The sequence below is a fragment of the Euprymna scolopes genome, chromosome 36, assembly GCF_053919585.1.
Source record: "Euprymna scolopes isolate OS-2025 chromosome 36, ASM5391958v1, whole genome shotgun sequence".
NCBI classification, from domain to species: Eukaryota; Metazoa; Mollusca; class Cephalopoda; order Sepiida; family Sepiolidae; genus Euprymna; species Euprymna scolopes.
The window spans coordinates 45,873,665-45,887,417 of record NC_136517.1 but is presented as its reverse complement, the minus strand read 5'-3'; the positions used below and the strand labels follow the sequence as shown (position 1 = coordinate 45,887,417).

Here is a 13,753-nt window from a genome sequence, read left to right as displayed (position 1 = left end):
GGCGGAGTTGTGGATGGGATCACCACCTCTATTAATAGAGGGCAACTTTTAATAACAAATAAGAAGCTGTTGCTGAGGAACAAATACAAAAAAATAAATACTGGCAGACTGACATCCAACATAAAAAGGACTCCCGACCTCAACTTGTATTATTAGGCGAGAAGAGGTAAACAATGGTATAAACTTTCCTACATTTGGAAGTGGCATTCCAGTCCTGAAAAAGGCTAACCTCTTGGCAGGCCTTGATAAAAAAAATTAAAAAAAAAGGTCCTCGCCCCCTATCTCCATCATATGCATAAAGAAAAGAAAAATAAGAGGCTCAAAAGTCCACCCATGATCTTTCATTTTGCTGTCACTACTTAAAGTTTGCAAAGTGGAGCAAGACATCAAATGAAATCCTGGTCGAGAAGATCAAAGAATCTGCACTCCCTGAAAAGAAAAAGAATTAAAATTTTCATTGTATGGTAGACAACTTCTATTATATTCTTCAATTTAAAATATGCTTTTTATTTTTTTAGTTGATTATTTAGAAGTGTTTCATATTACCAGTCGTCTGTGTTGGACTAAGTAATTTAAAAAAAAAAAAAAATTGTAGCAAAGTAAATTATTAAGTGCTATTTGAGCTTGACTTTGAAAGTTCGATAAGATAACTCCATATGTTTGATTAATTATATTTTCATTATACTAAAAGTGTGGCTTTTTAAATATTTATTTCATTGAGATATTAACTATTGAAGAGGCTTTTTATGACTTTGATTTTTAACCCGATAAATGTTTATTACTAGCAGTGTAACACAGCATGTATGGTGCGCGTGTGAGAAAATCAGCAGCCACAGGATAGCAGCTGTTTTAGCAGACATGCAAATTAAGCAAGTGTGTACCCGCTGACATCACGAGAAGAAGAAAGAGAGAAAAATAAAAATAAAAAATACATCACGTGGTAAAAGGAGAAGCAAAGTGTGTGCCGAAAAAGATGAATGTGTGAACGAGAGCGAGAAAGCATTGGCTATGCTCAATGTGAGGTGGCAGGGAGTGTGACTTTTAAAAAGCACGTCATATGGCAGAGCATTGTAAAACACATGTGTACGAAAAGAATTTTGAAAGATAATGAAATGCGTTATTGTTGGAAGAACCACAGAATAAATGCTTTTCATTTGCACTTTTAAAAAATGCGGAGTCAGACTTTTATTTCTTCCTTCTTTTTTTGTTTGTTCCTTTACGACAAAGTATCAGACAATGTGCGGGTTTCAGTGGTTGAAATGTAACAACACAAAGTGTAACGACCACGTTATATAACAGTAGTAATCATATATTGTTTTTCGTATTATTTGGATTCTTCAGACTACTGGTCTTATCATGATTGCTATTTTCACAATGTTTCAGTTGATGTAACTTCTGACCTTCATCAGGTCTATCTTGTCTAACTCCGGAATCTTTGTCGAACTCTGGAATTTGAACGGAATTTCAAACAGAATCCTTTATTTAATCCATGGACTATAGCATGCTCATGTTCTGTCAGCCACAATTGAGTACAAGTCCTAAGTAATTTTCAATCATATTTTGAATGTTGCCCGCACTGAGGAGTGAACCTTCACAACTGAATTTTAGCAAATACTATAACCATTACACAACGAGTCCTTGTGGACAATTCTAGTATGCATTTTAGGAGTCTACTCCATACAGATTCGTGAGTTTGACGGAAAGAATCCCAAGTTTGACAAGATACATCTGATGAAAATCAGAGGTTACATTGACCGAAACGTAAAAATAACTCAAGATGAGAACCATAGTCCAAAGAATTTAAATAACACAAATAATCAATCCTCATCTCAAAAATTCAGAAATGTTATATTGTTTTTATTTAATATTAACAGTGGTAATATGAATATTTTTACCCCCGTTACTTCCATGACACAATCAGCATCTCAAGGATGCTTTATGTTAAATTTGGTGCGATTTTGCCCAATAGTTTTGGAATCTATAAGAGACTGTTTGATAAGCAAAAAGGTGATGGTCTTTGATATTTTTTCTTAAAATAGTTAAGCTGAATTTCAGTTGTAATTATTATTTTGTTTGAAAAAAAAGTTTACATATATTTTATTTATTTTTTTATTTTTTCTGTACAGTTCCTATCTCTGTCCTGATTCTCGGAGCCAATCAAGAATGCCACTGTTCATTATACGGGGATAAAGAGGGTGCAGAATTATGTGACAATGTTACGTTTCTTGGTAAGATTCTGTGAGATTGCTTGAACTTTTGAACTATTTACACCAATGTTGTCCTGGATTAAGTATCATTATGTAATATCTGTGGTAAAAAGAGGAAAATCTCATCAGCTCATCATTGTACATGTCTGTGATTATAGAGACAAGAACTTATTGAGTTCAAAGCGACCATGATGTTTGATTTGCCGTGCAGCTATTGATAATAATAGGGAAAAAGTGCAAACTCTGAGTTGTGGGTTTTGGTAGGTGTCAGTCGACATCAACTTGTTTTGAAAAACAGGATTTGATGACAGTGAGAAAGAAGGAAAAATGTAGAGGACGTGAGTAGACGAGAGAAAGAGAAAGATTCATGTATCTTCGGGAGCATTTTTGGTAGTTTAAAAAAAAAAAACCATTTCAGTGTTGTTTGAAAAAAAATTCTTCCCAAATTTTAGACCATCGTGGAGATGTTATTCGTCTTACAAAGGATTTTTTTAAGTTTCTTACATCACGAGCAATTTCCTTGTTTTAAGACACAACATCCTGGCGCATAAATAATTAATTTTTGGAGAGAACTTGAAAGCGTACTGGAGAGAACTTGAATGCCTACTAGACACTATCTATCCTCAAGTGTCTAAGGTCTCTCTTTACAGGGGTTTGTCAGAACAACCTGGCATGAGGATACTTTTTCCTAGAAGTAAACCCTGACCAAATATTCAAAATCACATCGTGTTCACTGCCAAAATAAGATGTCCTCACTATGGCTAACTCACATTAGCTTTTATGAGGAATGGTGCACCTTCTCCAAGTGATATTACCTCAAGTAATAGCACAAAGCTGGATACTCCACCAGACTAGATAAATTCTTGTCCTGGAATCCAGTAAGACTAAGAGACCAAAACGTAAGATATACTACAACGTATGAAAATGGTTAATTGGGGAGAGGAAAATTATGTTCTCAATTTCTTTGCTAACTCAGTGTTTGAGAGATAAAGAACTTTAATGGAACATTCGAATATCTATGTATCTCATGTAGAGTTCAAGTTTTAGCCCCAAGTTGTAGGCCCCTTGATTTCTGAGAACTTCGACTGAAGTAAAATAAAACAAAAAAATTAATTCATCTTCTGATCACGAACTATCAATCATTATCAAACCACACGTCATGTTTTAAAACTACTGTGGGGATAGCCAACAAAAGCTGGACAGTATGCGCAACAAGTTGCGCAAGAACAGTGATGGACGATCAGTTTTTGAACTCGTAATTTGGATTTGGTTCAGTAGTGGCAGTGATGATGATGGTCTGAAGTGTATTTGTTATCCACTATCTGGGTTCACCCCCCCCTCCTTTTTTTTTACTCTTTTTCACCTTAAACAGGACTTAATTACCACTTACAATGTAAGGGGCTACTTTTGGGATCTAACAGGAAACTGAATAGTTGAGCATGAGATGTCTGTTCACATTACATTTAAACTTCTGCAGGTTAGTACAGCCAGTTAAAACAGGAAAAAGAGAATTCCAAAGTGTAGCTGTCTGAGGAAAAAAAAATGTTAGAATAGAAGGCTTTTTGGTATCTAGGACACTCAACAGTGAAGAGTTAGGATTTTGCTGTTTATTGGGTTAGTCGGGAGTATTTACATCGGGGGGGGGGGCACAAGTGCTATGAGTTCATCAGAATTACTTTTAAAACAGACACAAGGATTAGACACTGTGACAAGGGTTGGAGCTTGACCAACAGTGCAGGACTTATTAAATTTTAAACTTTCTTTTTTTTTTTTTTTCATCCTGTCTAGGAGAGAGAGACTAATGCTAGATGTGCCAGCCCAGATGTGGCAACAATACTCCATGCATGGTTGAATTGTAGTTTTGTGAAAGTATAGGATTCTCTCTGGTGTGAGTAATTTTCTACCACAGTATAGGGAGCCTTCTTTGCAGCAGCCTTGGCAATGTTCTTAATGGATCTGTTCAAATTCATGTTGCCTATCATCATCAGCACTTCAACTGACCTGTGTATCCTTTCTTATCATCATGTTGCAATATTTTTGGCAAGATATCAGATCATAAAGATTTGCACAATTATATTTATAGCCAGAGGTACGCACTTGTACTTGTAACGGCTATCATCCTGGTTAGATTGAGCCAGTTTTCTTTTGAGCATGAACTGTATCTCTAAACATTGCAGTTGAGTTTCTGCGATCCTGGGCCAGGACATAGGAAATGACTAAACATTCCCGATTCCAATACTGGAGACCAACTACTTGTGGGTCCAATAAAACTGCCAGATCATCCTTACTTGTTGTGGCCCAGGTCTCTAGCTACCCATTGTCATGTTTGTGCCAGTCAGGCAGAGACAGGGGAGAGAGAGGACCTTGTGGATGAGCTCGCTCTGGTCGATTAGCTGCATGTTCAAACCACCAGAGACATCTATAAAGAAGGACGAACAGTAAGGGGATGTAGGTTTAGTCTTTATTGGAGAGTACAAACAAAAACATGATATCCACAGCGGCATTGCAGCATGTTGCGAAGACAGTCATTGTTTGTGTAAATCCGACATTCTCATAGGCCACATCTCGCAGCCAAAGAGAAGGATGGTTCTCACCATCACTTGATAGATGTATCCCTTCATGTCCTAGCATATTTCTTGTTGGAACCACAGAGACTGATTAAGATAAGAATGCAGACAGTGCTAATCCTATTCGCCATCCAATCTCAGCCGCTGTCTGTCCATAGTAAAGTCAAGATACACAAAGGAATCTGCATTATCTAGGTGAATTCCATTCAGTGTGAGCAGAAGCTGGGTATCCTGGTCAATCAGGAAGGACATAACCTTTGTTTTGGAGGCGTTGATGAGCATCCCTTATCTGTGAGTGACGGAACATTCAGTTGAGCGTAGTTTGTACTTCTTCGCCAGTTACTCCAAGCAAGACGATATCATCTGCATAAGCAAGATTAGTCACTGTCACGTTTTGCCCAAGTGCAACCCCCTCGTCACCTTGAAGGGCTTCATTGAGGGTATAATCAATTGTATAGTTGAAAAGAGTGTGGGGAGAGGGCACAACTTTGTCGAATACCTGACCTCACCTCAAACATCTCTGACTCTTCACCATATAGGTGATAAGAATACACCAATCAGGTAGTAGAATTGCTGCATAAAATATACTGAATTATTTTGAATTTTTCTTTCCAAGCTTTTCATCTTGACATCAGAAGGGAACTACACTTTTCTGATTCTGACTGAATTAATACTACCATTTTTTTTTTTATACCTGAAATTCTTTATAATTCTAAGTTTCTCTGACTCGATTGATACTGCCAAATTTTGCTTGGGACAATTACATTTAATATTTGCAAGTAATTTTCTTTTCTCTATGATAAAGTTATTTCTTTTGCCATCCATTTTTTTATCATTTTTTTTATTATAAGAATGGTTCTCTACTTGTGTCTGATTATCACACATTCAGTCAAAAATTGACTGGATTAATACTACAATTCTTTACCCGGAATTCTTTACAATTCAAAGCGTCTCTGACTGGATTGATGCTGCTAATTTTTTATTGAGACAACTACATTTAATATTCACAATGGGATTATTTGCTTTTCTCTATAATAAAGTTATTTCTTTTGCCATTGTTAACGAACAGGGTAACACATGGTATTACATCTAAAAGTATGAGCTTCATGCTTGTGAGTATTATTATTAGACCTAGTTGAGGAGAGATGGAAAAAAATATTATTTTTGACCATCAATAACTTAGACATTTGGATTATTTCGACTACTGTTTCCCGTTTTGGATATTATTCTCACGTTTCAGTTGATGTAATTGAGTGGGGAGGTAGTTTAAAAGACTGGATAAAAGTCTTAAACAATTCTTAATCGTATTGTTTGCATCAATCGTATTGAACCTTTAACCTTCAGAATACTATCACTTAGCACTTTTATCTGTTGCGCCATGGGTCCTTGTGTTTTCTCTCTTTTCACTTTAAGATTGGTATTTATTGCTTTTTGTCTATTTTCTTTTCCTGTTATTATAATTCTGATATATGCTTTTTTATTTTTTTCAAGGTAAACGAGGTCTTTACACGGGCTCCTCGGGCCTTCAAATTGCTTATCTCAGTGGAACAGAATCTGCGAAAAGCAGTGAAGTATATTTCAGTCGTAAAGACGTTGATGAACTGGTTCAGTCGGCCACAAGCAGTAAACAGTTTAAAGGAGTGGACATCCTCATCACTTCCCAGTGGGCAAAAGGAGTAGAGAAATATGCCTCTGAAGTGGTCAGTCTATCAATTTTTTTTTTTTCTTTTCATTTCTTTTTATAGTGATAAAGTGGATAACGACGCAAACTGACCACCAAGATATGTCATGTTCGAACTCTGTCAGTTTCATAAGACCACTTTCACTTATGGATTTTGGCAACCTTCAAGCATCTGATTTTAGAAAAGATCAAGAAGATTAGAAGAAACCAATACCAGTAATAGAATCGAGCTGATAAAAGAAGTCATACAATGCTGATTCATACAAATTTACTTTTACTTGCCTTTAGCATGTACAGACATCTTTGAGTTTAAACATTCGGATGATAAGTGGACAAGGTATAGATTCAACAATAGTATTATACTGCAACATATATATATATATATATATATATATATATATATATATATATATATAATCAAAACGTGGATTCCATATATATATATATATATATATATAATCAAAACGTGGATTCCATGAACAAAGCTTCTTTCTTAGAACTGCACACCTGTGGAACTCTGTTCCGTCTGCCTCCTTCCCACCTGACTACAACTTGGATGTCTTCAAGTCCAACGTTAACAAATTCCTAATGAACCGCCCCCTTGGGTAAACACTTCATCAAATCTCCACACTAACGTACTGTACTTGCAATAACCCTTATCCCTGAATGGTTTCCGGGCCTTGATAAGTGATGACCACCGTGTAAAAAAAAAAAAAAAACACTGCGGGGACTAATTATTTGATCCTAGTAGATCATCATGTAGGCAGCTGGAGTCTTGTTGCATAGATGACACATAGTAGCAGTTCATTCTCTCTTCTTTATTAATGTTCTTATTTACTTGCCTCCCCAGAAGGGCAGAGTTAGACACAAGGTCTGTTTTTAATGTGGGGAAAATCCAACTCCCCACAAAGGGGCACTCTGGATAGGAACAAAAATTAAAATTGTCTCAGTCTAGAAGGATTTCTGCCTCACTGACCGAGGGCATAAAAAGTGAAGTGTAGCATCAGAACAGATACTACACTGTGATCTTGGCCTTTATTATTGTTGTCGTTATCTTCTATCTATATAACAATGGTTGTAATAACAATAACTAATGAGGTAAAATGCACCCCAGATGCATTTTTTGAACAGTGCATCAAGTTATGTCTGCAAAGACAACAAGGTGGAACAATAAAATTGTTGCCCTTCCATTTGACTGTTTTTTTCTTTTTTGTTTTGTTGCAGACCATCTACTAATTGGCCAGTTGTGTACAAATCCCAAGAGTGATAGGCGTCTTCTATCATGTTTGAAAGTGACACAATGTTTAATGAGCGAGATCGGAGATGCGCCGCTGTACAACTCATGCTCTCTATCAATCCAAGTTATGACAACAGGACCATTGCCAGCACCCACAAAATGCATTGCTGGATTGCCACGAATAACAGGGATGTTTCCACGGTGATGAAAACAAAGTTTCCGATCACGGTTATGATCTTTGGTGTTGTTTCAAGTGAGAGCCACATCATGCCACCTCACATCTTCGAAGTCGGCTTGAAAGTCGACACCAAAGTGTAGCTAGATGTGCTGAAGAGTGTGGTGATCCCCTGATGCAATTATGTGACTGCTGGCAGACCCTGGGTGTGGCAGCAGGACTTGGCGTTGACCCACAAGTCCAAAGAGCCCCAGGCTTGGCTTCAGAAGGAGTGCTACAACTTTGTATCCTTCTCTCACTGGCCTCTCCTCTTCCCCCAACCTGAACCCGCTGGACTTCTTTGTTTGGTCATGTCAAGAACATCACCAACATGACCTCCCACAACACCAAAGCCAGCCTGATTCCTGCCGACTCATATCGAGGCAGTGTTTAAGGCTGAAGGCATCTACATTGAATAGATATCAGCTCTACTACATAATCAAGTTACCTGAATTGATTTTCTCAATAAAAGTTTTAAAATAAAGCACTAGTGTTGTTCAGTGCTACACTTTTTTCACCCTGTAATGGTGTTTGAATTCACCATGATGTTTTGATTTCCCATGCAGTTATTAAGAAAAGGCAGAAACTCTTAGTTGTTGATTTTGGTAGATGTTGGAGATTTTCATGTGTAGACATCAACTTGTTCTAAAAGACTAGATGTGACAACAATGACGGAGAAGGAAAAATGCAGAGGACGTAAGCAGACCAGAGAGAAAGAGATTCATGTCGCTTGGAGAGCATTTTTGTTTAGTTAAGAAAGAACCATTCCAGTGTTGTTTGAAGAAAAGTTCCTCATAAATTTTATACCATCGTAGAGACCTTATTGTCCTACAAAGGACTTTTTCAGTTTCTTACAATGTCACAAGCAACTTTCCTGTTTTGGTGTACAATATCCTGATGCATAATGTGATACTAGTGACTTTCAATCCCACCCTTTTCCCAAATGTTAGGAAGTAACAAAAAAAAAAAAAGAGGATAAAGACATAACAAAGAAAAGAAAAAATAAATTCATTAGCAGAACAAAGATATAGGAAGTTGTTCACCAAGGTACACAAAAGGCAACCAAAATAGTATTGTTAATCAAGATGTGGCAGTAATAGGAACAAAACGTTCAGACAATAGAGGTCAATATGTTTAGAGTTAGTTTACGGGCAGTTGTATGAGTGGTAATGACTTTTGTGGCAGTTTACAACAGTTAGGGACAATTTATGGATGGTCTTGGGTTTGCGACAGTTGAGACCAGTTTTCCAGTTTGACACAATGGAAAGCAAACTGTGACTCTGAGCAGATTGAGATGAACTTACATCAACTGACGACAAAGAGACCTCAACAGACTATGTAGACGTGAATGTTAGTGGTAGATGGTTGTATTCTGCAATGATGTCACGCATGCACACAGAGCGCGGCTGACATCCTCAAACAGTTGTCTGTTTTTTTTTTTTTGTGTTATTTTATTTTTTATACTTGTGAACCACTGCGTATCCTTCAGTAACCACCAAAGTGAAAGATGACTACACAGCCAGAAGATGAAAGAGAAGAAGACCATGGAAATAGGGTTGCCGTTTGTTATCGAGCGGGCGAGCATGTATCACAATAGCCTTAATTCTAAATTCTTCACTTCTCTAACCTTATGCAAAAAATACTGTTTTTCTTACATTATTTTCACACACCCTCATCTAAATCTATATATCTATAAAAGTGAGAATGAGTGTGTGAGGACACTTCTCAACAAATTTTGTATCTACAGACTTGAAATTTGGTTTATGGGGTATTCAGACACATGGAAAACATTTTAATCGGTTTCCATGTGGAAAAAAAGGGCTGATAAGGGGTCAATAGTGAAAAATTTGTACGTAGGGGGGGGGGATCATTGGATTTTTATCTGTTTGTCAACTGTTTAACAAATGCACATGCGTGAATCATTCACATGACATGTTAAGAATAAGTAAGTTTAAAAACATTTTTTAAAGATTGTGTCAAGCTGGCCTAATGGTTATCATACTTGACTCACTGTCTTTAGGTTTTGGTTTCGATCTCTGCTCAAGTATTTTTTTTTTTTACTTACAAGACGTGAACTGTTTAGAAAAAACAATACTTGCATGCACATGTCTGTTTCTTTCCATTTTTTTTACTTCATTTTTTTTTTTAAATGAATTTAACATTACATTTAATACCTACAGTATTTATGTTTATAATAAATAAGATTTCTGCATTAATTAAGATATAATATTTATGCATATTTTACAACTGGGCAATGCTGGGTGGCCTGCTAGTATTTCTATAACACTGTAGAACCTTGAGTTATGGCATTAAAATTAGTAACAAAATACAGTACAGTATATAATACACATGTATATAATGAAATCATATTATAAATAACACTATAAGCTTGGGCAAATACCCTAACCAGGGTCCGGAAAAAACATTGTATTCCACATCATAACCTGAAAAAAAAAAAACGTATCCTAGGGCCACCATACCCCGGAGTTCTACTGTACTGCCATATCAAAGTAACAGGTTTAGCACGACACCATAACTGATGTCATGTAAATGACAATGCCTTCCTAAATGTAATGAAAACACATCTTTTCAGACTAACCTGGTCAGCTTGAATCTATATTCGACTGCATACAAACATTTGAGACTATATTGTAACCATTTTTGGTGAATAGATGAGCCATGAAATTGCAGTAAAATGTTCAGCCCACATTAAAAACGGCCTGGTGCCTAATTTGCTTTGGTCGGGAAGCAAATAAATACATTCATTATTTATTATTAGGTGCCTGTGTAGATTGCTGATCTTTTAAACTAATACATTTCAGCTGAAAACATTATGTACTTATGTGTCATGTTAAAATTAGTATACATTCCAAAAACTATGAAAAGTGATCCAGTAGATGTGCTCTATGTATTTTTAACAAAGAATCATCTACAATTACATTCTGTTTAAAAATCGTTTTCGAACTTTCTTGGCCTTTTGGTATCAAAGTGTAGTATCTGTTCTTCAGATGCTGCACTTCATTTTCTTGTTCTCTTTCGGTGGAGGAGAAATCCTTCACGACTGAGACAATTTTTATTTTTGTACCTTTTCTCCACGTTAAAAAACGACCCTGGTGTCTAACTCTGTCCCGTGGGGAGGCATAGTAAATAGGTACATTCTGTTAAAAAATAGCAGGCCCTTAATTTAAGTCAAGGGAGATAAGTCAGTTTGCCATACTGAATTTGTCACACAGCTCTTCCATATTAAAATATACAATAAAATTTGATAATTTCATAAATTTTTTTTTACTTGTAATTATCTTTTTTTCCTATTGGATCAATTTTCAAATTTAAACTAATTTCGACATATGTACATAATAATATTTTCACCTGAATTGTGTTGGTTTAAAAATGACCAAACTACACAAGCACCTATTATTGCTTATAAAACTATCTGAAAACATATTGAGCACTTTATATGTACAAAATCTGCTATCTTGAGACAGCTCTATTCTGGATTTGAGAAGTTAATTTTTATTAAATTATATGTATATATACTCACAAATCACAGATTAAGGATATTTTCCTATTTCTCTGTTTTTTTTTTGTTTTTTTTTTTTGTGTGATATCATCCAGTGTAGACGATTCACTCCAATCTGTTTATAAGGTGCACAGGGTAATGGTTGTAAAACCAATGTAAATATTAGTTTTATTATTATCGTGACTGTTGCATTCTCTCAAAGAGTATTTAAATTTATAAATAATATTGTTTTTTTTTTGTTTTTTTACAATGATTTTGGGTCTTAAATTTCTTATAGAAAATAATGAGTCTAATATTATTATTACTATTTATTGGGGATATGTATCCGTGTGCAATATTTTTATGGCTTTTATTCATATAAATAGATAAACATTAACATTTTGGTAATTTTTATACAAATTTATTTATTTTTTAAATAAAACCATATGAAAAATAAAAAGAAAGAAGAAATCCGTTTGCTTGAGCAGTGGTGTGTATGTGGGGAAGGAGGCTTTTTTTTTTTAGTTACAATTTAGAAACAGGCATCCCTTAAAGAAAAGACTGGAAAGACACATTTAAACGCAGTTAAGATAATCAATAAATTTAAAACCATAAAAAAGAAAATTTAGCATCATTAATTGAAAGAAAAGAGAACGTAAGCAGTCATTATCTCCCTTTCTTTTCTCTCTGAACCCTTTTCACTTATGTCTTGTTGATATATCTTTCGTTCTAGTGAATGATGTTGGAGTAATTTAGATTTACTTCTTTGAAAAGTAATCAACATACATTTTGAAAAAAGGTTTTTAGTAATTTTTTCATTAAATTACATGAATTAATTGCTGTTAATATTGACAAAACTATTGTACAAACACACACACACACACCCATATATATAGGCTTATATGTTTATACGTAATTTAGCTACTTGGGATAGTAATTACATATGAATAAATAACATAACGTCTTCATTTAGATAGCTCAATAGTGCGGTACTACAGTTATAAATGTGTAATAGAAGAAAAAAAATGTTGGCTACTAACTATTACAGAATTCAATGGATGTAGTAAAAAAAAAAAAAATCGTGCAAACCTTTTACCACTGGCAACGCCCGCTTCAGAGAGTGAAAGAAGAGAATGGCCACTGCGTCTATTTATAGACTAGAGATCATGGGAAGAGTATGCAAATAACTTTGGACGGTTTTGTCCTATAAAAAGCCTGTATTTGGGAGAGAGGGTGTCTTTTTTGTTTGGCAGAAGCAATTGCTGTCAGAAGTGCATTGGACTGCAGGATTGAAGAGTGAAGATTGAGTTGTGGGGTCATTGTATTTAACCACAAGCTATTTCGGCCAAGAACAGATCATGGAATCTGGGATGTTGAGATTGGGAAAAGATGTGATACCACCTTTTAGTGGAGAAGGTGATGTAGTCGGATGGATAAAGAAAGTAAAACTGGTGGCTAAGCTTCAACATGTGCCAGACCATGCCAGTTTTATTCCACTTTTTTTGCAGGGAGATGCACTCGCTCTCTATCTTGAGATGAATAATGCAGAACAAGAAGATGCAGAACTGATAGAGATGAGACTCGTGACCGCCTTCACTGAGGGGCCTTTTGAGGCATACGAAAAACTGCAACGATTCAAGTGGACAGGAGAATCGGTGGATGTTTATGCTAATAAAATCAAAAGATTGGCTGGACTGGCGGGATATCTGGGAAGAGGGCTGGAACATGCAGCCAAGCTGGCATTCATAACTGGATTCCCAGACGATGTATCTGTGGCATTACAGCAGCTACCGAACATAGAGAGAATGGATGTCAGCAAACTGATACCGACTGCACGGCTTTTAGTCAGCAAAAGGGTTGTAGAAACTCGGACATTGGCCGCAAGTGCGCAAACTAATGAGACTAATAAGGGAAAGAAAGAATCAAGCCTTCAGTGCTTTAGATGTCAAGGACCGCACCTAAAAAAAGATTGCACAGAGATCCCTAGGGCCAGGGAAACATGCTACAATTGTGGAAAATTTGGCCACATTGCGAGATATTGTCCTCAGATTCAGGGAAACGGGCAAGGGGGAACTTCTGCGCCGCAAGCTACCCTAGCAATGAAATGAAGGCGCGATACTGGCCTCTTCCTATAATAGAAGTAGAGGTGAATGATTCTGTAATTACTGCACTTGTCGATACTGGGTGCACTACTACTTTAATCAATTCCAAACTTTTGAAGGGATATGGAAGGAGCGGTACAGTGAAAGCAGTTGATGGGAGGAATATAGAATGTAAAGGAGCCAGACAAGTGGAGATAAAAGTCTGTGGAATGCACGTAAAGGTGAGGGCAATCTTGATGAATCACA

The 13,753-nt window shown here is 36.1% G+C and overlaps 1 protein-coding gene across 1 annotated transcript in view; it reads left to right on the top strand.

Annotated features, from left to right (window-relative positions):
- LOC145260446 (CWF19-like protein 1) overlaps positions 1 to 13,753 on the top strand; it is a 59,260-nt gene that overhangs the window by 11,288 nt on the left and 34,219 nt on the right. Inside the window, exons 4-5 of the mRNA XM_080118496.1 lie at positions 2,127 to 2,228; positions 6,266 to 6,474. Coding sequence (XP_079974622.1) covers positions 2,127 to 2,228; positions 6,266 to 6,474 — 311 coding nt within the window. The remainder of the gene's footprint in view (positions 1 to 2,126; positions 2,229 to 6,265; positions 6,475 to 13,753) is intronic.